Raw genomic sequence first — 21,146 nt, 5'->3', positions numbered from 1 at the left:
TGGTTAACTCTTCACGCTTCGGGATCCGGTGGTACTCTCGCATGATGTTGCGGTTCAGGTCTTTGGGATCAATGCAAATGCGGACTTCACCAGAGGGTTTTTTTACGCAGACCATGGAGCTGACCCAGTCTGTTGGCTCCGTGACCTTTGAGATGATGCCCTGGTCTTGGAGGTCTTGTAGCTGCTTTTTCAGATGATCCTTGAGAGGAGCTGGCACCCGGCGTGGTGCATGGATCACTGGGGTGGCGTTCGACTTGAGCAATATCTTGTAGCGATATGGGAGCGTGCCCATTCTATCAAACACGTTGTGGTATTGCGTGATAATGTCGTCAATCTCGTCCTGGAGATTCACATCGGGCAAGGCAGTCGCCGGTGTCGAGGACATGGTGTGGACTTGCTGGCCCAGATTCAGGAGCTTGCAGGCGCGAGCACCGAGCTGGGACGCCCTGTCAGGCCGGACGATCTCGAATCGTAATGTTGCCTTGATTGCCTTGTGAGATACCCCTAGCTGACACGATCCACTGGCAGCTATGGCATTGCCATTGTAGTCAAGGAGCTGGCAGGCTGGTGGAAGAATGCTTGTTTGGTCACAGATGCTGTCGAGATGTGACTGTGATATGAGGTTCGCAGACACGGCGGTATCCAGTTTAAATCGGATGCGAGCCTGGTTGACTGTGAGGACAGCACACCACCCGTCGTTGGGATCCACACTGAGGATCGAAAGGCGATTTGCAGGTGCGGTGGAGACCAGCTCACGTGTCGTTTTGATGCCCACCCGATATGGAGACTCGAGGCAGTCAGCATCGGGGCTGTTGGGCTGTCGGGATCAGAACCCTGCATGCCTTGTTGTACTGAGCGGACACCTCTGCGCCGCATCTGGGATCGCTGGCTGATGATCGGTGGAGCGGACTTGCAGAAGGCCGCGTAATGGCCAGGCTTCCCACACTGTAGACATCGCCGTCCTTTGGCTGGACCATTGCCGCTTTAAATGGGCGGAGCCACAATTCGGACACGTCATAGCGCTTATGTCAGCGCGTTCCGTGCGCCATCGCGCATGCGCAGTGACGTCGGCCGACGTACGCCCCTGCGCATTAGGGATTTCGGCCTCGTCGTCCACCCGGTTGTGGCACACATGGGTAGGGACCTGGGAAATGCAGGCGAAATGGCCACTCCCCTCGATGCTCAAGCCTCGCATTTTTGCAATGGCCTGCACCCGTTCTGCCAGTTTTGCAGTTTCTGCCGCCCTGATGTGGGAGTAACGATTCTTGGCATGCTCATGGACAACGCACGTCTCGATAGCGATGGAGAGGGTCAATTGTTTGATTTTGAGGAGCTGCTGCCACAGGGAGTCGGACTGGACCCCGAAAACGATCTGATCCCGGATCATGGAATCAGCCATCAAGTCATTATTACATGACTGCGCTAGGATGCGGTGATGGGTCAGGAAGGACTGAAAAGGTTCATCCTTACCCTGACGCCTCTGTTGGAAAATGTACCGTTCAAAGCTCTCATTCACCTCATTGTCGCAGTGGCTGTCGAATTTTAGCAGAACTGTCTTGAATTTCGACTTGTCTTCGCCATCGGCAAACGTAAGCGAGTTGTAGATATAGATGGTGTGATCCGCCACAGTCGACAGGAATAGCGCGATCTTCCTGGCATCCGATGCTGCCTCGAGGTCGGAGGCCTCAATATACAGGAGGAACTTTTGCTTGAAGACTTTCCAATTGGCGGCGAGGTTGCCGGAGATGTGGAGCTGCGGAGGAGGCTGGATGTTTTCCATTTTGCTGGATGGCTGCTTGCTGGTCGTTGCAGATTCACTTGAGGTAGGTTCGTTAGGATTAATAGCACTCTGGTACAATGATGTGTAGGGCAGGTTGGTTCGACGTTGACTGCAACTGGATGCAGTGAAGTTAGAAACAGACGTCTGACACAGGAGATGATCCAACACTGTCTTATTTAACCAGTGGACTGCTGTACATGTTCAGCTGTGGGATGACACTCTACTAATCTAACTGATGACGTCTTACTGGCTTGACCAGACTTACTAGCTACCGCATGGTGATAGTGCTCACTAGCTTGTGCACTCTGACTGTCTCAGTAGCTGGGTACTGAGAGAGGGAGAGTCTTAATGCCCTGTGGCCTTTTTAGTGGTGGTGTCCTGTCTGGTGATTGGTTGTTCTGTGTTGTGTGTTCATTGGTCATCCTGTGTGTCAATCACTGCCTCTCTGCATCTCATTATATACATGAGTGGATATTATGACAACTGTGATGGGCAAACACTGCAATATTTTGAATGGAGTCTCCTTCATTCTATTACATACCAACGTTTTATTGGCATATTTCCAAATACTACCCCAGGTCTCCTCATCAGTATTCACTGTGATGTCTTTCTCCCAAGACCACAGGATTTCCCAATATACTCACACCGGAACTAGATACAAAGTGTCTCAAAACCTGCTAATTAACTGTTTATGATCATTAAAAATCAGGATTCTTTTTAAACCGAGGAGATCGAACATCAGAAAACACAGTTGTCTTATTTAGGATAAAGTCTCTAAATTTCACATATTTAAAAAAGGAGTGCATTGGGATATCAAATTGCTGCAATAGCTGCTCAAAGGATAACAACTGGCATAGCCTCAGATTTCATAAAATTCATTTTGTAACCGGAGAAAATACTAAATCTATCTATTAACCAGTATTACCATCATAAACATACAGATAAGCAGAAGAAAAGATGGATATCTAACACGCAGCCCAACTACCCCCGTTTACACAGTGGTAGGAGGAGAATGCTGAAGGGTGTCTTCCATTCAAATAATGGAGGTCCCTGAGATTCTTTAGGATTAGATATAAAATTTAGTGCTCAATTATTAACACATCCCAACAGATATGATAAGTGGCAAGATATGATAAGACAAGAGGCATTATCACAGGGAGAGAGTCCAGATATTTCAATGAGCTACAGACTGTTACTCCAAATTATTGCCTTCAATGGACTTCACAAATCCAAGGCATTAGGCAGATTATCGAATATCTTTGCAAAGTTATCAGATATAATCCTCAATGTTGCAGGATAAAGCAGGGCATAATTCACTCCAGCCACCTTAAGCTGTTTTCTAACTTCGGCAAAGTCTCCATGCTTTTGTTGCCTTGCCACCAAGAAATCCTGGAAAAACAAGACCATTGTCCCCTCGTGCAGCCACTTCCCACCACAAACTTGTCACCTCCAGCACCCTCTGCTGATCCATGAAGTTGTTGTGGTGATATGTATCACTGTAAATACACAAGGGGATAATGTAAATACACTACAACTAAGCAAACATTAGAGGGAGCACCAGAGACGTCATGATATGCAGACATACAGCTAATGAACACAGAGAATAGGACACGACCAATGGGCAGTCAAGACACCCAGAGGTGACACTACCACAAGGGGGCATTACACAACCCATATATAAGGACAGGGCACACATGCTCGGTCTCTTTTCCACAGGCGACACTGAGAGAGTAGGACAGGGGCAGATCAGAAGCATCACACCCACCTTAGAGCAGACTGGTTAGTTAGACTGAGTTACTATAATAAGATTAGCAGGAGAGTCGAACTCAGAGAACTGTGCTAATGGTTCAATAAATCACATTGAACTTACTTCAAAGTCTGGAGTATCTTTTGGTCAAAGCTGCATCGAGTTGCAGCCTATGTTATCCCAGAGTACAGACACAACAGTTGTGAAAGTGAATAATTACAGGCCAGAGGCATTGACTGGCATAGATAAGGATCAGATATACATATACATTGCGCATCTCAAAGAATCCATGATTCATGTAACAGAGATACTGCCAGACCTGTGAAGTGTGCCCAGCAATTTTTGTTTTTATTTCAGTGTCTGCAGTGTTTTGGATTCAGCCTTACCCATGATATCTGCTCGTCCCATCCTTCCTCATCTCACTCCATCAATATATCCTTCAATTCCTTCCACCTTCATTTTTTTAAAGGTATCTGTTTCCTGAGGTTTTATATTTTAACAAACAACGCAACAAAACAACAAGAATGAGACAGCACAGTTAGCAAAAAAAAGGCACCACATACATGAATACAGAGGGGGACAGGGGAACAGCAATAAAACCAGCTCGATACAATCATTAGACATAATTAGATACATCTATAAGCCCCGCCAGAGACCAGGGGAAAACAGGATAAGGCCTTGAAAACATGGTGAAATGGTGCCCACCTTCCCACGTAGTGATTGCTCACAATTCCCATGAGAGTTCAGGATAAATCTCTGGCTCCATGGTCCGGTGAGCACCAACATACATCTCCCCCAACTCCAGCAGCACCAGAGGCACCATTGACACACTGCAACCTCCTCCCCTCAGATACCAGGCCCGTCTGTACACCTGCATGAACCAATCACGGATTCTTTTTTGCACCCAAAGAAAAGAAAAATATAATGAAAATACGTGAGAATCCCAGTTCTAAAAGGATTTTGCACATATAACACACACCGCAACATCACCCCAGTCTCAGGCCAGAACAGACAAACATTGTTCCACATATTTATACAGAGAGGCCCAGTAGCTATATATTTGGATTATGATCAATGCCTCCCAACACCCATCGAGACATGCAAGCAAAGAGAGAGAAAAAAAGAAGGAGAACTACCAGGAGTGGATCACAGGATAAAAGAGGATCAGTACCCATAGCAGGGTATCGACCACAGTACTGGGCTCGGCTCAACCCCAGGCCCTCGTGCACAGTAGAGTCCATAAATCAAGGATATTCAAACAACTCCTAATACAATCCCAGTTTCTCAGGACGTCCCTAACAGGCGCTTTCGAGAAAGTTCCAGGGGGCAACTGGATGCTGATCACAGCACCAGACCTGATATAGCCCAAATTACAGTCAATACACCCATGACCTCCAGCACACAGCAAAACCTACACCCAGGCAGCCCTGAACCTCACCAACCACACCCAACCACACCATACCAACTTCTAAGGGAGGAACGTCCAAAGTGACCGAGGAATATTAACCACCTCTCCTCGCTGCGCACCATCAAAAAACGGAAAATAAGGGAAGCGACAGCGCTGCCTCAACAGAGACACAAACATGTATCCACATGGAAAACCCACCCACAACAAGGATATTCAGCAAACCACCAGATTAGACACTTGGAAGACGGTGCCTAACTCCCCCATCAAACCTACCCCCACGCGAGGGAAGGGCGCCAACAATGTGGAGACATAGCAAACAGTCTCTCTCTTCAACAACTGACAAGGATTGACCAAACCCACCAGGGCGTGCGCCACCACAGAATTCCACCTCTTCTAATAGACCTAAAAAAGGACAAATGTTTTCAAAACCTCAAGAAAGAACCAGAAGGAACCCAGTCCTCCCAGGATACAGCGGGCACTACGTTATGGCCACGCTGCACCTATGCTGCGCGCCAAGATGCAGGATAGCCGATAGAAGCTGGAGACCCCGCGCCTGGGGGGTGGGGGGGGGGGGGGGGGGCGTTGAGCCCCGGCGAGCCCCGGTCCCTCCCATAGTGAGTGGGGCTTGGAAGATACAGCGTCGCGTCAGGGGCCTCCGTGATCGGGACGTGATTTGAAAATAGTGCCCCGATCTCCCGCTACATTGAGGAGTTCCGCGAAGCAGAGCTCTTTATTGCACAAAACAGGGCTAAGTGCTGCCTCAGCCACGCATTCCCTGCTGAGACCCCGGGAAACATGTGGCTAAATGTGCTGAGGCCCTGGGAACCATGTGGCTAAATGTGCTGAGACCCCAGGAAACATGTGGCTAAATGTCCTGAGGCCCTGGGAACCATGTGGCTAAATGTGCTGAGACCACGGGAAACATGAGGCTAAATGTGCTGAGGCCCTGGGAACCATGTGGCTAAATGTGCTGAGACCCCAGGAAACATGTGGCTAAATGTCCTGAGGCCCTGGGAACCATGTGGCTAAATGTGCTGAGACCCCAGGAAACATGTGGCTAAATGTGCTGAGGCCCCGGGAAACATGAGGCTAAATGTGCTGAGGCCCTGGGAACCATGTGGCTAAATGTGCTGAGACCCCAGGAAACATGTGGCTAAATGTGCTGAGGCCCTGGGAAACATGAGGCTAAATGTGCTGAGACCCCGGGAAACATGTGGCTAAATGTGCTGAGGCCCCGGGAAACATGTGGCTAAATGTGCTGAGACCCCGGGAAACATGTGGCTAAATGTGCTGAGACCCCGGGAAACATGAGGCTAAATGTGCTGAGGCCCCGGGAAACATGTGGTTAAATGTGCTGAGACCCCGGGAAACATGTGGCTAAATGTGCTGAGGCCCCGGGAAACATGTGGCTAAATGTGCTGAGGCCCCGGGAAACATGAGGCTAAATGTGCTGAGGCCCCGGGAAACATGTGGTTAAATGTGCTGAGACCCAGGGAAACATGTGGCTAAATGTGCTGAGGCCCCGGGAAACATGTGGCTAAATGTGCTGAGACCCCGGGAAACATGTGGCTAAATGTGCTGAGGCCCCGGGAAACATGTGGCTAAATGTGCTGAGACCCAGGGAAACATGTGGCTAAATGTGCTGAGGCCCCGGGAAACATGTGGCTAAATGTGCTGACGCCCCGGGAAACATGTGGCTAAATGTGCTGAGGCCCCGGGAAACATGTGGCTAAATGTGCTGAGACCCCGGGAAACATGTGGCTAAATGTGCTGACGCCCCGGGAAACATGTGGCTAAATGTGCTGAGGCCCCGGGAAACATGTGGCTAAATGTGCTGAGACCCAGGGAAACATGTGGCTAAATGTGCTGAGACCCAGGGAAACATGTGGCTAAATGTGCTGAGGCCCCGGGAAACATGTGGCTAAATGTGCTGACGCCCCGGGAAACATGTGGCTAAATGTGCTGAGGCCCCGGGAAACATGTGGCTAAATGTGCTGAGACCCCGGGAAACATGTGGCTAAATGTGCTGACGCCCCGGGAAACATGTGGCTAAATGTGCTGAGGCCCCGGGAAACATGTGGCTAAATGTGCTGAGACCCCGGGAAACATGTGGCTAAATGTGCTGAGCCCCGGGAAACATGTGGCTAAATGTGCTGAGACCCCGGGAAACATGTGGCTAAATGTGCTGAGGCCCCGGGAAACATGTGGCTAAATGTGCTGAGGCCCCGGGCAACATGTGGCTAAATGTGCTGAGGCCCCGGGAAACATGTGGCTAAATGTGCTGAGGCCCTGGGAAACATGTGGCTAAATGTGCTGAGGCCCTGGGAAACATGTGGCTAAATGTGCTGAGGCCCCGGGAAACATGAGGCTAAATGTGCTGAGACCCCGGGAAACATGTGGCTAAATGTGCTGAGACCCAGGGAAACATGTGGCTAAATGTGCTGACGCCCCGGGAAACATGTGGCTAAATGTGCTGAGGCCCCGGGAAACATGTGGCTAAATGTGCTGAGACCCCGGGAAACATGTGGCTAAATGTGCTGACGCCCCGGGAAACATGTGGCTAAATGTGCTGAGGCCCCGGGAAACATGTGGCTAAATGTGCTGAGACGCCGGGAAACATGTGGCTAAATGTGCTGAGGCCCCGGGAAACATGTGGCTAAATGTGCTGAGGCCCCGGGAAACATGTGGCTAAATGTGCTGAGGCCCTGGGAAACATGTGGCTAAATGTGCTGAGGCCCTGGGAAACATGTGGCTAAATGTGCTGAGGCCCCGGGAAACATGAGGCTAAATGTGCTGAGACCCCGGGAAACATGTGGCTAAATGTGCTGAGACCCAGGGAAACATGTGGCTAAATGTGCTGAGGCCCCGGGAAACATGTGGCTAAATGTGCTCGCTACGAGACTTTGTTCCCTTTTTGTAAAATCGCGCCCATAATCTGCCTGGGTCTTCGAAAGAGATAGGTAAAGTCATAAAATGCAAAATAAAAACCTGATATGATTAGCTCTAACTAACTTGGGTAGCACAGTGGCTATCACTGTGGCTTCACAGCGCCAGGGTCCCAGGTTCGATTCCCTGCTGGGTTACTGTCTGTGCGGAGTCTGCACGTTCTCCCCCTGTCTGCATGGGTTTCCTCCGGTTGCTCCGGTTTCCTCCCACAGTCCAAAGATGTGCAGGTTAGGTGGAGTGGCCATGATAAATTACCCTTGGTGTCCAAAAAGGTTAGATAGGGATGTTGGGTTCTGGGGATTGGCTTAAGTGGGTTGGTACAGACTCGATGGGTCGAATGGCCTCCTTCTGTATGGTCAATGTTCTATGTTCTAACTGGGGAGCTATCCTCAAACTCAGTGAGGATTTAACTAACCCGACCACCTAACTCCACAGCAACCAACCACCCATCACCCTGCCGTGGCTCCACTCAACTACATTATAAACGAGATAAGACTTGTCCAAAATGCACTCTCTTCCCACAACCACAAGAAATACAGCACTTAATTTGAAAAAGAAGTAAAACTGAGCACAGACCACATTTCACATGGTCAACTCAATATGGAATTTGCTAGAACAGGATAACAGGCGACTCTCGACCTCGTGCCCACACCTCGCACAACCTTGCAGAAGAAAAGGCAACAACAAATAATCAACAGCATAATCACAAGGGAGTAACATCCAGGATTATTGAAGAATTTCAGGATGATTACACCATCTATGTTGCTCAAAAAAGCCCAAATCGTGACAGGATCATCAAACCCTCCTTGGATCTCGAGAAAATTTTGACAAATGAAGTCCCTTCATTTCCACCATGCTGTCACCCTGACACCCAAGGACCCAGAACGTAGGCCCCAGCCAGGGGGAAATGGCTCAACATGTTAGCCACCCCCAACCCCTCACGGCGAGCATTGAGAATAGGATAATAAGAGGCCAGTGGTCGGAGAGCCCAACTGACCCCAGGCCTCAATATGTAGTTCTCCATCAAACCTGACATTCCCAACCTCCAGATCAAGGTTACTAAAGTATGGCAGCCAATTTTCAAACTCAATCAGGAACTCGCCTCCCACTTCTTGAAAGGGACTTTGCTCACAGCCATTCCTTGTCTGGCCCCTACCTCCCGGGTCCATCAGGATAGATGACACACCATGCAGCAGGATCTCAACAAACCGAAGGCTTGCCAAGGAAAGCGCTGGATCGAATACAAAGATTTTCTCTTGCTCCTCCACCATTCTTCCAAGGATACCCCACAGTTCCTCAGTGAGCTACGGATCAAGTGCTAGAAAATGGGATTAGGTGCTTGACGGTCAGCGTAGATGTGATGGGCCAAAGGGCCTCTTTCCATGTGGTAAAACTCTACAAAGCTATAAGCAGAGCCAGATGTCGCAAAAATGCAACTGCTCCCACACTCACATCACGTGACCCCCCTTCAATTTTTTAAAATTCTTATACGTGATATGAGCGTCACTCTCAAGGCCAGCATTTGTTGCCCATCCCTAGTTGCCCTTGAATTTTTTTTTAAGAGAGAGTTAAATAAGCAGCAAGCCAGCAACAGTTTCCACAGTGACTAAGTTGGGCGGCGGCTTAGTTGGGGGGCGCCGTGGCTTAATTGTAAAAAATGCCTGTCTCTTAAACAGGAGATCCTGGGATCGAATCCCAGCAGTGCCTGCTCTTCAGGGCAGCACGGTAGGACATTGGTTAGCTCTGTTGCTTCACACCGCCAGGGTACCAGGTTCAATTCCCACTTGGGTCACTGTCTGTGCGGAGTCTGCACATTCTCCTCGTGTCTGCGTGGGTTTCCTCCGGGTGCTCCGGTTTCCTCCCACAAGTCCGAAAGGTATGATTGTTAGGTGAATTGGACATTCTGAATTCTCCCTCTGTACTCGAACAGGCGCCGGAATGTGGCGATGAGGGGCTTTTCACAGTAACTTCATTGCAGTGTTAATGTAAGCCTACTTGTGACAAGATTATTCTTAAATGAAGCTCTCTGAGTTTTGTCAGCAAGAACGCCTTCAATGATGTAAGTCACTGATTGGGGTACACCGCTGCTGCTGTTGTGTTGATCTGGGTGGTAAATGTGTTACGTTCCCAAAAGACTGACATCAAGGAGATGTAACAAACAGTAGTTTATTTACTAACTGAGCAGCTACTCCACGCTTGTGTTCTCCCTCGCTCTTGGGGAGAACTCCCGCACTCGCAACACATGACCATTTTTGTGGCTGCCGCATCACGTCATCACGTGACCTTTCAATCGCAAATTTCCCCATTTAATTGGGACAATTAGTTCCATGAGATATAACTGTGCGGAAATGGAAACTGTGTACAGACCATTTTGTAATGTACAAATTAAAAGGCTGTCATGAATCTGCCTAGTAACAGCAGTGACATAAATTTAATAAGACAACAGGTACAAATCTGCCGAGCAATAGCTACTATTAAAATGAGATGTGACATTCTCAGTCAAGAGATTTTTAGGCATCTAGAAAGAATCAGGTGTAAGAATCACAGTAGCACAGTGGTTAGCACTGTTGCTTCAAGCGTCAGGGTCCCAAGTTTGCAGCTTGGGTCACTGTTTGAGCGGAGTCTGCACGTTCTCCCCATGTTTGCATGGGTTTCCTCCGGGTGCTCCAGTTTCCTCCCACAAGTGCCGAAAAACGTGCTCGTTATGTAAATTAGACATTCTGAATTCTCCCTCAGTGTACCTGAACAGGTTGACGGAGTGCGGCGGCTAAGAGATTTTCACAGTAATGTCATTGTAGTGTTAATGTAAACCTACTTGTGGCACTAATAAAGATTATTCTTATTTGTAGAAACAGCTGAAGTAGATGACTGGGAGATCAGTGGAGGTATACACATGCTCATTTCTGGAGTCAAGGGATTTTAGAGAGATAGACAGCCAAACACAGAATGCAGAATCAAGGGGATAATTGTATAATTGCCATCACCCTCAGAAGCAAACATGCCAGTTTACATCCAACAGCCGAGAAGCTAGTTTACATCTAAGTTGCATTAAAGTCTTTCAGCCAAGGTTTAAGCATCTACAAGGAACCAGGAAAAGACATTTCCCAGACTTCATTATCAGTCTTGTACTGTGTGGTAACTACAAACTGGATTTGATTTATAAATTTATGTAATGTGGATGTTGTTTGTGGAAAATGCAAAGTTTCAAGGAGTTCAGGGATAATAGATTTATTTTGGAACAAGCGGTACGTTCGACATAAACCATTTGTGTTCAGTGATTCATATACTTAATTGTCTTAGAGTTGTATAATCCTGTTCATGTGTATTTGTCTTTTCTTTAATTTAATAAATAGTACTAACTAATTGTTATATAATGACCTGGCTATTTATTCTCACTAGGGTTCCACGTGACTCCTCACATCATTCCAAATACAAAATTATACAAACCCACGAGGTAGTGTTTCAAGCTGAGATAACCAGCGTGGTTCATGACAAGGCTAACAATCCATAACTGTGGTAGTCGGTATTAGAGGTATTACGGTACCCTGAATAATGCTGTAAGACCATTGGTGTGGGAGGTACCTGAGGCTGCTGTTTCATTGGTTAAGCCTACCTGCTGGTTCCGCCCAGTAAGGCGGAGTATTGTGAAGGGTAGGTCGTGCCTCACAAACCTAATTGAGTTCTTCGAGAAGGTGACCAAACAGGTGGATGAGGCTAAAGCAGTTGATGTGGTGTATATGGATTTTACTAAAGCGTTTGATAAGGTTCCCCGTGGTAGGCTATTGCAGAAAATACAGAGGCATAGGATTCAGGGTGATTTAGCAGTTTAGATCAGAAATTGGCTAGCTGATAGAAGACAAAGGATGGTGGTTGATGGAAAATGTTCTGACTGGTGTCCAGTTACTAGTGGTGTACGACGAGGATCTGTTTTGGGGCCGCTGCTGTTTGTCATTTTTATAAATGACCTGGAGGAGCGCGGAGAAGAATGGGTGAGTAAATTTGAAGATGACACTAAAGTCGGTGGAGTTGTGGACAGTGCAGAAGAATGTTACAAGTTACAGAGGGACATAGATAAGCTGCAGAGCTGGGCTGAGAGGTGGCAAATTGAGTTTAATGCAGAAAAGTGTGAGGTGATTCATTTTGGAAGGAATAACAGGAAGACAGAGTACTGGGTTAATGGTAAGATTCTTGGTAGTGTGGACGAGCAGAGAGATATCGGTATCCATGTTCATAGATCCCTGAAAGTTGCCACCCAGGTTGAGAGGGTTGTTAAGAAGGCGTACTGTGTGTTAGCTTTTATTGGTAGAGGAATTGAGTTTCGGAGCCATGAGGTCATGTTGCAGTTGTCAAAAACTCTGGTGGGGCTGCATTTGGAGTATTGCCTGCAGTTCTGGACGCCACATTATAGGAAGGATGTGGAAGCATTGGAAAGGGTACAGAGGAGATTTACATGGATGTGGCCTGGTATGGAGGGAAGATCTTATGAGGAAAGGCTGAAGGACTTGAGGCTGTTTTCGTTAAAGAGAAGAAGGTTAAGAGGTAAATTAATTGAGGCATACAAGATGATCAGAGGATTAGATAGGGTGGACAGTGAGAGCCTTTTTCCTCGGATGGTGATGTCTAGCACGAGGGAACATAGCTTTAAATTAAGGGGAGATAGATATAGGACAGATGTCAGAGGTAGGTTCTGTACTCAGAGAGTAGTAAGGGCGTGGAATGCCCTGCCTGCAACAGTAGTGGACTCGCCAACACTAAACGCATTCAAATGGTCATTGGATAGGCATATGGACGATAAGGGAATAGTATAGAGGGACTTTAGAGGGGTTTCACAGGACCGCGCAACATCAAGGGCCAAAGGGCCTGTACTGCGCTGTAATGTTCTATGTTCTATGCCATACTCCATCGAGGAGGTCAGGACTGCCACCAAGAACTACCAAATCTACGCGGAGTGCAAGCCGCACTTGTACAGGCCAGAGAAAGTGTACCTGATAAAGGCTTCCCGTCCCTTTGAACGCCTCAGTATGTACTTCAAAGGGCCCCTCCCCTCCACTGACCGCAACACGTATTTCCTGAACGTGATTGACGAGTACTCCCGGTTCCCATTCGCCATCCCCTGCCCCGACATGACCGCGGCCACCATCATCAAAGCCCTCCACAGTATCTTTACACTGAACAGTTTCCCCGCCTACACACACAGCGATAGGGGGTCCTCCTTTATGAGCGACGAACTGCGTCAATTCCTGCTCAGCAAGAACGTCGCCTCAAGCAGGACAACCAGTTATAACCCCCGGGGAAACGGGCAGGTAGAGATGGAGAACGGAATGGTCTGGAAGACCGTCCTACTGCCCTACGCTCCAGGAATCTTCCAGTCGCCCGCTGGCAGGAGGTCCTCCCCGATGCTCTCCATTCCATCTGGTCGCTGCTGTGTACCATGACCAACAAATCGCCTCACGGACATCTCCTTGTCTTCCCTAGGAAGTCCTCCTTCAGGTGCTCGCTTCCAACCTGGCTGGCAGCTCCTGGACCCATCCTGCTCTGCAAACATGTGCGGTCGCACAAGTCGGACCCATTGGTCGAGAGAGTCCACCTCCGACAGGACACGGTCTCCCTTCGGGACCTGGCACCCGCTGGGTCCCCACCCACACCACCAGCCCCTTCCCTCCCACCAGTGCACCCCACAGTTGCCCCTTTCCTTGCTGGATCGGTCCTCCCACCGGTCCCATCTAGGGGTGATGAAAAAGAAGCCAAAGCCACACTCCCGGAGCCACAGGCACCCGAGCCGGCGCCTGCATCACCGCCGAAGCAACGACGATCGCAGAGGACAACCAGGGCCCCCGGTCGACTTATTGCTTTGTTCTGAACTGTAAATAAATTTGTAAATAGTTGCGACGTAACGAGGCAAAACACTGTACTGATGTAAACTGGGTACCTCCATAACCTTAACCCCTACCACCGTGAAATGCAAGGCCACCACCCCGCCGGGCTTTTTTTTAAACAGGGGGTAAATGTGGTAGTCGGAATTAGAGGTATTACGCTACCCTGAATAATGCTGTAAGACCATTGGTGTGGGAGGTACCCGAGACTGCTGTTTCATTGGTTAAGCCTGCCTGCTGGTTCCGCCCAGTAAGGCGGAGTATAAGTGCCTGTGTCTCCCCAGCAGCCCTCAAATTCCCAAATCCCAACACCCCCACAAATCACTGGCTGACACCTTGCACCCTCCTCACATCCGATCTTTGTGCTCGTTCTTTAGTAACCCCTGGCACCCACCCGCACAACTCCTTCATGTGCAGGTGTGGTGCCCACATTTGCTTCTCTAGACCCCCGACCATCAAGCGTGAGGCTCACAATGCCCTCTCTTTCTCCCCGCAGGAAACAATAGCCCATAATAAGTGGGTAAGGGCCATGATGGGGAGTGGGATGCCAAGGATTTGGGTCCTCATTCACTCGGAGGAACAGACTGTGGAAACCACGTGGTTGTCCGAGGAAAGAGCAGTCACCAACAGAGAGATTGGCCTCTGCCAGAGGGGAGGTTCCATTTCCGCTTCACCCAGATGTTGCTGATGCTCATCAGGTGGAGGCAGGAACATCCAAGGGTGACAGGAGTCAAGAGGGCTGTTCAATCCCAGGACTCAGCTGGATCCCAGCCTGTCGACCCTCTGGACAAGGTTCTCTCAGAGCTGATGCAGATGAGGAGACACAACCGTGACATTCAGGAAAGGATGTCAGTGACAGTCAGCAACTGCAAAGCTGATTGCAGGAATCCCAGAGGAATCAGGTGGCAATCAATGGAAAACCTGGAGCACAACATCCATGTCTCGAGTGATGGCGCCCAAGGCAGGGCTCAGTCTGTGATGATCATGGCTGAGGGCTACAGCTTCATGTCCCAATCCCTGAGAGACTATCCTAGATGCAGTTGAACATTGCCAAGGTATGCCAGAGCATGGTGCAGTCACTGAGGACCATTGCTGAGGGCATCAACACCACAGTGCAGACACTGGGAGTCTCCAGGACTGGTAGTGTTAAGTGAAGCCGAGACCTCTGAAGCTCACTACAGCTGCTCTTACATCGGGAGTCCCACAGCACCCTATGGGCACCATCAGAGAGGTGGAATTGCTCAAGATCAACCCAGAGCCTGCCAATTAGAAGGTAACGTTCTACAGTTCTTCTGCATTACCTCTCGATATTGGCACATCAAGGACCAAAGTCAAGTATTGATCCTTATAGTACCCCACTAGTCACTGGGTGATACTACCTCTTTAATCCCATTTCATTTGCTGCCTGCCAACCAGTTTTCTATACATCGCAATAGATTAGCCCCAATCCCGATACTTATTTTAGTCAGCAATCTCCTCATGGATCTGAAAAGTCTGCCAAACCTCCAAGCAAACCCAAACCTGGTCCCTTTCATTAATGCATGTCAACCATTTAAATGTTTCCCCTGGAGGAAATCAGTGATGTTGGGGAGTCAATGAGGCAAGTGGGGTTCAGCACAAGTAACTAAAATGTATGGCTTAATCAGTAAATAGCTGGGGGCTTTCTGAACCAGTCGACTCAGATACTGACTGCAGGGTAGAAGTGGTACTAGTTGAATAATCATCCTACATCATGTACATGAAAAACCAGGATGCAGTAGAAGCAACTGTAGCATCTCAGATTCAGTATTCAGAATGTGCCCCATGCAAACTGAAGGACTATTGTTGCAGCAAAGAGGAAGGCAGCCTGAAATACAATCTGTATATCTGGCTTTGAATAAGTGGGACTAAAGGAAGAAAACCTGAAAAAAAAATCAAGGTAGATTAGTGTATGTCTGATACTACTGATGTTGTTCATTCAATTCTACTCATTTAGCTGACCTTTGCTATTTCATGGTCACAGCAAAACACAAGGCAAGTTTGTCTCAGGTGGATTTATTTTTATTGCCTACAGTTCAATGTCATTACATTGAGAAGTAACAGCTCTTGGCCTCTTCATGAACACTGCAGCCACCACCAGCAGGGACAGAGACAGCATCATTAAGCCAATGGATACTCCTTGCAGAACCCAAGAAGGAGATTCAGCAGCACCTAGTGGGAGATTAGAAGATATTATATTAAGGACATGATATTTGAGGAGAGTTGACAGGTGACCTATTGAAAAGGTTCTACTGACCATTTGCTTCATGCAGTTTCTTTGACTGGAGACTCTCATATTCCAGGAAAATGGGACCAGGAGCACTCACTAATGTTCCCTTGTCGTCATTAACACTCCTGCGTCGTCTCTCTATTGGGAAGAGAAGACAGTTTTAATCCAGTTCAGACTAATTGCCCAAAAAGGTGAATTAGCAAACAGCATGTGACCAAGTGAGGAGTGTAAAAGACACAGGTCTAATAGCTGAACTGTGAACAATCTTGCACTCAAGGTCTATAATGAACAAATCACTTCAGCTTCTCCTTTCAATGTTTATGCATTGATGATACTAAAGTACAACAGCTTTTACATGCAAGGAATAAAATTCATCAAGAAGGACAAAGGCAGATCTATTGAAAGGCTCCTTCAGAAGGGAGAGAAAAATGTAACCAGATATCCCTTTCACAAGATTCAATTAACTCACTTGGGCCACATTTGGATGAACAGTCATCCTGACTAGAGGGTGAACAGACTTCAGCACTGCAGTGCAGGTAAACCTGAAAAGGGAAAAGGTTTAGGGTAAGCTTCATTTAGGTGGATGAACTAAGCTATTACAGAGAGTCTTTGACTTCTGGTGGCGGCTATGAAGGAGTAGGTCGCACATTTGGTGGCTCCCACTTGGGTTGGAACTTGACCTTTTTCTGATTTGTGTCATATCTGAAGTGGAAAATTGATGTTGGATACAATGGTGACAAGGAAGAAATAGGCAAAGGCTTGGGCTGAGGCTTCAACAGGAGAAATCATGGGGAGGACCAGGGTTCTGGCTTGATGATCCAGTGGTCAACAGAGCAGTTTATACAAGATGGCTTCACCAAACAGGACTGCTTGGAAGAGTCGACTGTGTGACTGGAAGCTCAAGCAAGATTGGGTGATCCAGAAAGTGGAGAAGGCGCTGGCTGAGCAGGAAGAGCATCAAGCTGCAGTGTAGTTGGAGGTGGGAATGTGCAGAACAACTGAAAAGGCTCCAGGAGAAGGTGGATGATCTAGAGAACAGATCCTGCCGGCAGAACACGAGATAGTGGGTCTCCCAGGGGGATCAAAGTAATGGATGCAGGGGGATACATAAAGTGGCAATGTTTGAGAAGCTACTGGGGGAGGGGGATGTTCACCTGACTCTTGGGAGGTGGCCAGGGTGCACAGAGCACTAGCAAGGAAGCTGTGCGAGTGACCTTTCTCCCCCCCCCCTCTTCCTGAGCACAACAGAGGAGAGATTCCATAGGTACCTTGACAAGGAGTGGATTCTACACTGGGCCAGGTAGATGTGGAGCTTCAAATGGGAGAACAGCGATCTGTGTATATATCAGGATCTGAGCATGGATGTAGCCAGGAGAAGCACAGGGTTCAAACAGATAAAATTGACCAGAGGTGTGTTTGGGCTGAACTTTGTTGCAGTGTTCATGTGCTCCCCCTCCCTTTTCAGTGACTTTTTTTTTTAAAAAGTAAAAAAAAAAGAGAAATAAGTTTGTTACTTGTAATGCCTTTTGTAGAGTTGGGGGTCTGCAGACTCGCTGCTAGAGTTAAAATTTGCATTTGCACTGATGGAGGTGAGATTGTCAGATGTTTGATCTTAGCGTTTCTCTTTTGGGCAATTTGATTGGGACTGTTTATGCTTGCATATCTGCATCCAAGTGGAGGAGAGGGAACAATAGGTGGGTAAATGTCTGGCACCTTGGGCAGGGGCCACCAAGCTAGCTCACAGAAACAGTGGGAGGGGGGGGGGGGGGGGGGGGGGGGAGTAGTTAGGGTCAGTGGCTGCCTGGGGGCAGGCTGGAGACTGGCCCAAGAAAGGTGATGGCTGATTGGTGGGAGAGGGGGTGAGAAGCCCCCCCAACAAGGCTGATGACATGGAATGTAAGAGGGCTAAATGGGTTGGTTAAGAGGGCATGTGTTTGTGCATTTGAGGGGACTGAAGATGGATGTGGCAATGTTGCAGGAGACGCACCTTCGAGTAACTTACAAGGTCAGACGAAGGAAGGGACGGGTCGGACAGGTTTTCCACTTGGGGCTGGACCCGAAGACTAGAGGGGTTGCGATCCTGATTAACAAGCGAGCGTCATTAGAGTAGGGAACAATAGTTGCAGACATGGGGTGTGTCAGTACATTATGGTCAGTGGAAAGCTGGAGGTGGTGCTCGTGAACGTGTACGTGCCAAATTGGGGATGGTGTGGAGTTCAGAAGGAGGATGTTGAGGAAGCTCCTGGACTTGCAGAAGCTGGTTATGGGGGTGGGGGAGAGAACTTCAGTCATTAACCCAGGGCTAGACTGATTTGCTCAAGTACAGGCAGGGTGCCAGCAATGGCAAATGAGCAAAAACATTTATGGAGCAGATGGGACCCATGGCGATTTGGGCAGCTGAGTGAAGGAGTTTCTTCTACTTGCATAAAGTGTACTCCCGGGTTGACTTTATCCCGAATAGGGCTTTACTGACAAGGGTAGTGGACATTGGAGTACTCCATGATATAGTGATCTCGGATCATGCCCTGCACTGGGTTGACCTACAAGTGAGCAAGGAGAGTAGCCAGCGCTGCACTGGAGACTGGGTGTGGGACTCGGGTGATGAGACGTGTGGGTGGCTGACAACAGAACTATCTGCAAGTCAACAACACAAGGGAAGTTTTGGCTGCAATGGTCTGGGAGGCACTGGTTAGAGGGGAGCTGATCTCGCTAAGGGCCCACAAGGGAGAAGGCGGACAGAGCAAAGACGGACCGAAGGAAATACTACAGGTCATCAGGAAGTATGCGGAGACCCCAGAGGGAGGGCTTCAAAGGAAACAACAGAGGCTACAGGTGGAGTTTGGCTTGTTAACTAGAGGGAAGGCAGTAGAGTAGCTGAGGAAGGAGAGGGGGTGATCTAGGAATATGGAGAGCCAGCAGAATGCCTGCGCAGCAGCTTAGAAAGCAGGAGGCAGTCAGGGAGATGGGAACATGGTCAGAGATTCAGCTGGGGTCAATAAGGCATTTAAGGAATTCTACAGCATGCTGTATGAGTCAGAACCCCCAGCTGGGCCGGAGGGGATGAGGCAATTCTTAGGGCGGGGCTGAAGACGACTTGGTGGAAGGGCTGGGGGCCCCGATCAGGTTGGAAGAGATAGCAGATGGGCTGAAGGCCATGCAGTCGGGTAAAGCACTGGGATCAGATGGGTAACCAGTGGAGTTTTAAAACTTTCTGGGATATTGGAGGGGGAGGAAAAAACGAGGACATTTAATGAGGCAAGGGAGAGAGGGGTCTGTCCCCAACAATGTCACAGGTCATTATCTCATTGATCCTGAAGCAGGTTAAGGACCTGGAGTTATGCAGGTCCTACAGACCCATCTCCCTACTTAATGTAGACACAATTGTTGGTAAAGACCTTGTGCCCAGACGTGATTGGGGAGGACCAGACAGGATTGTTAAGGGGAGGCAGTTGGTGGCCAATGTAAGAAGGCTGTTGAATGTTCTCATGATTCTCCCAGAGGGTACAGACTAGAGGCAGTGGTCACAATGGATGCAGAAAAAGACATTTGACTGGGGTTATCTGTGGGAGGTACTGGGACGATTTGGATTTGGTGGGGCTTCATTGACTGGGTCAGGCTGCTCTTATCAGGTGCCTGGGGCAAGGCAAGTGTTCGGATGAACAGGCTGACATCAGGCTATTTTAAGCTGCATAGGGGGAGGGCGGGGCAGGCACTCGTGAACTTGTGATTATTACTGGGTGACGAATATAGCAATGATTAGGAAGTGGAAGTGGATGGGGAAGTTGGTGTGAGAATCAGTAGATGTGCCATCTTGTAAGGGCACTTGTTTGGGGGCATTAGTAACAGTACCTCTGCCATTCCCACTGGCATGCTACTCCACCAGCCCTGTGGTGGTCACAGCCCGGAGAGTCTGGAGGAGACATGTGGGAGCATTGGTCTGGTCACCAATTTGCAATAACTGGTTTGCCCCAGGAGAGGTTAGATGGAGGGTTCCAGGGGTGGCAGAGGGCAGGGATCAAGGGGATGGATATATGTTTATAGAAGGGAGCTTTCCCAGCTGGAGGTGAAATTTGAACTGACAGGAGGAAATGAATTTAGGTACCTGCAGGTGCCAGACTTGGTACTTAGGCAGGTCTCAACCTTCCTGCTCCTACCACCAAGTGGGATATAGGATACGGTAGTTTCCAGAGTGTGGGTGGGTGGGAGAAGGGAGGTTTTTGGACATTGGGGTCAGAGGAAACACAGACCAAGGAGCTATAACACAAATGGGAAAAGGTATTAGGAGGAGAGATAGAGGATGGTCTCTGGGCAGATGTATTAAGTAGTCAATGTGTCCACAATGTGTGCCAGGCTCAGCCTGGTTGCTCACCACCAGGCTGACAGTGAGCCAGATGAGCCCCATAAGTCAGAGACTTGGCTAACTGACATGACTAGCTTTATCTGGAGAAAATAAAGTTTGCCCCGAGAGGGTCAATGTTAGGGTTCGCCTGGAGTTGGCAGCCATTTGTTGACTTCTTTAGGGAAAATTAATCATGAGCAAAGGGGGGGGGGGGGGGGGGGGGGTAGTTTAGTGTTGAGTAGGAGGCTATAAAAGGTGGGACCCGAGAGAGGGGAAGATGATTTTGCATTATGTTTATAATTGTATGTACACCGTTTTTGTTACTGTTAAAAAAACCATAAATACCTTAAATGTTTTTTTTCCTTTTAAACTGTCTTTGTTACCTTTTTAGTGAGGGGTTGCTCCAACTTTCCATCCAAGAAAACAAAGGTCTTCACTTCAAACCGCTTGTGATGGGTTGGGAACTTCAGGCCAGTAAACGCACCCATTGGGTGTAGAAGAGTCAGATAATCATCACCTTCATAGGGGCATCTGTTACCAACAAAGTGATTTGAGCCCTTCTTGTCAATGCAATATTTCACAAACATTCCATTGTTCTAGCTGGCTCCAACCCATGTGGAATAATGCTGAAGGGCAAGAATGTTAATGACTAACTGAGACGGAGAGGAACTACATCTTAGTGGTGAATGTGGAACTCGCTGCCCCACAGTGTGGTAGAATCGGAGTCTTAAATAGCTTCAAGAAGGAGTCACATATTTATGACTTAAAAAACAGGATAAAGGTGTGGTAGGCTATATTAGGGAGT

The 21,146-nt window shown here is 48.5% G+C and overlaps 1 protein-coding gene across 1 annotated transcript in view; it reads right to left on the bottom strand.

The window, feature by feature from the left end:
* The window catches only part of LOC119952922 (zona pellucida sperm-binding protein 4-like), a 40,962-nt gene that overhangs the window by 15,533 nt on the left and 4,283 nt on the right, over positions 1-21,146 (bottom strand). Inside the window, exons 6-9 of the mRNA XM_038776553.1 lie at positions 20,725-20,872; positions 16,472-16,544; positions 16,030-16,140; positions 15,806-15,944 (exon numbers count right to left, since the gene is read on the bottom strand). Of these exons, the coding sequence (XP_038632481.1) occupies positions 15,806-15,944; positions 16,030-16,140; positions 16,472-16,544; positions 20,725-20,872 (471 nt within the window). The remainder of the gene's footprint in view (positions 1-15,805; positions 15,945-16,029; positions 16,141-16,471; positions 16,545-20,724; positions 20,873-21,146) is intronic.

This window comes from Scyliorhinus canicula, chromosome 18 (genome assembly GCF_902713615.1).
Source record: "Scyliorhinus canicula chromosome 18, sScyCan1.1, whole genome shotgun sequence".
In the NCBI taxonomy this organism is placed as follows: Eukaryota; Metazoa; Chordata; class Chondrichthyes; order Carcharhiniformes; family Scyliorhinidae; genus Scyliorhinus; species Scyliorhinus canicula.
Note: the sequence above shows the minus strand (reverse complement) of the source record. Positions and strands in the feature narration are given on the sequence as shown.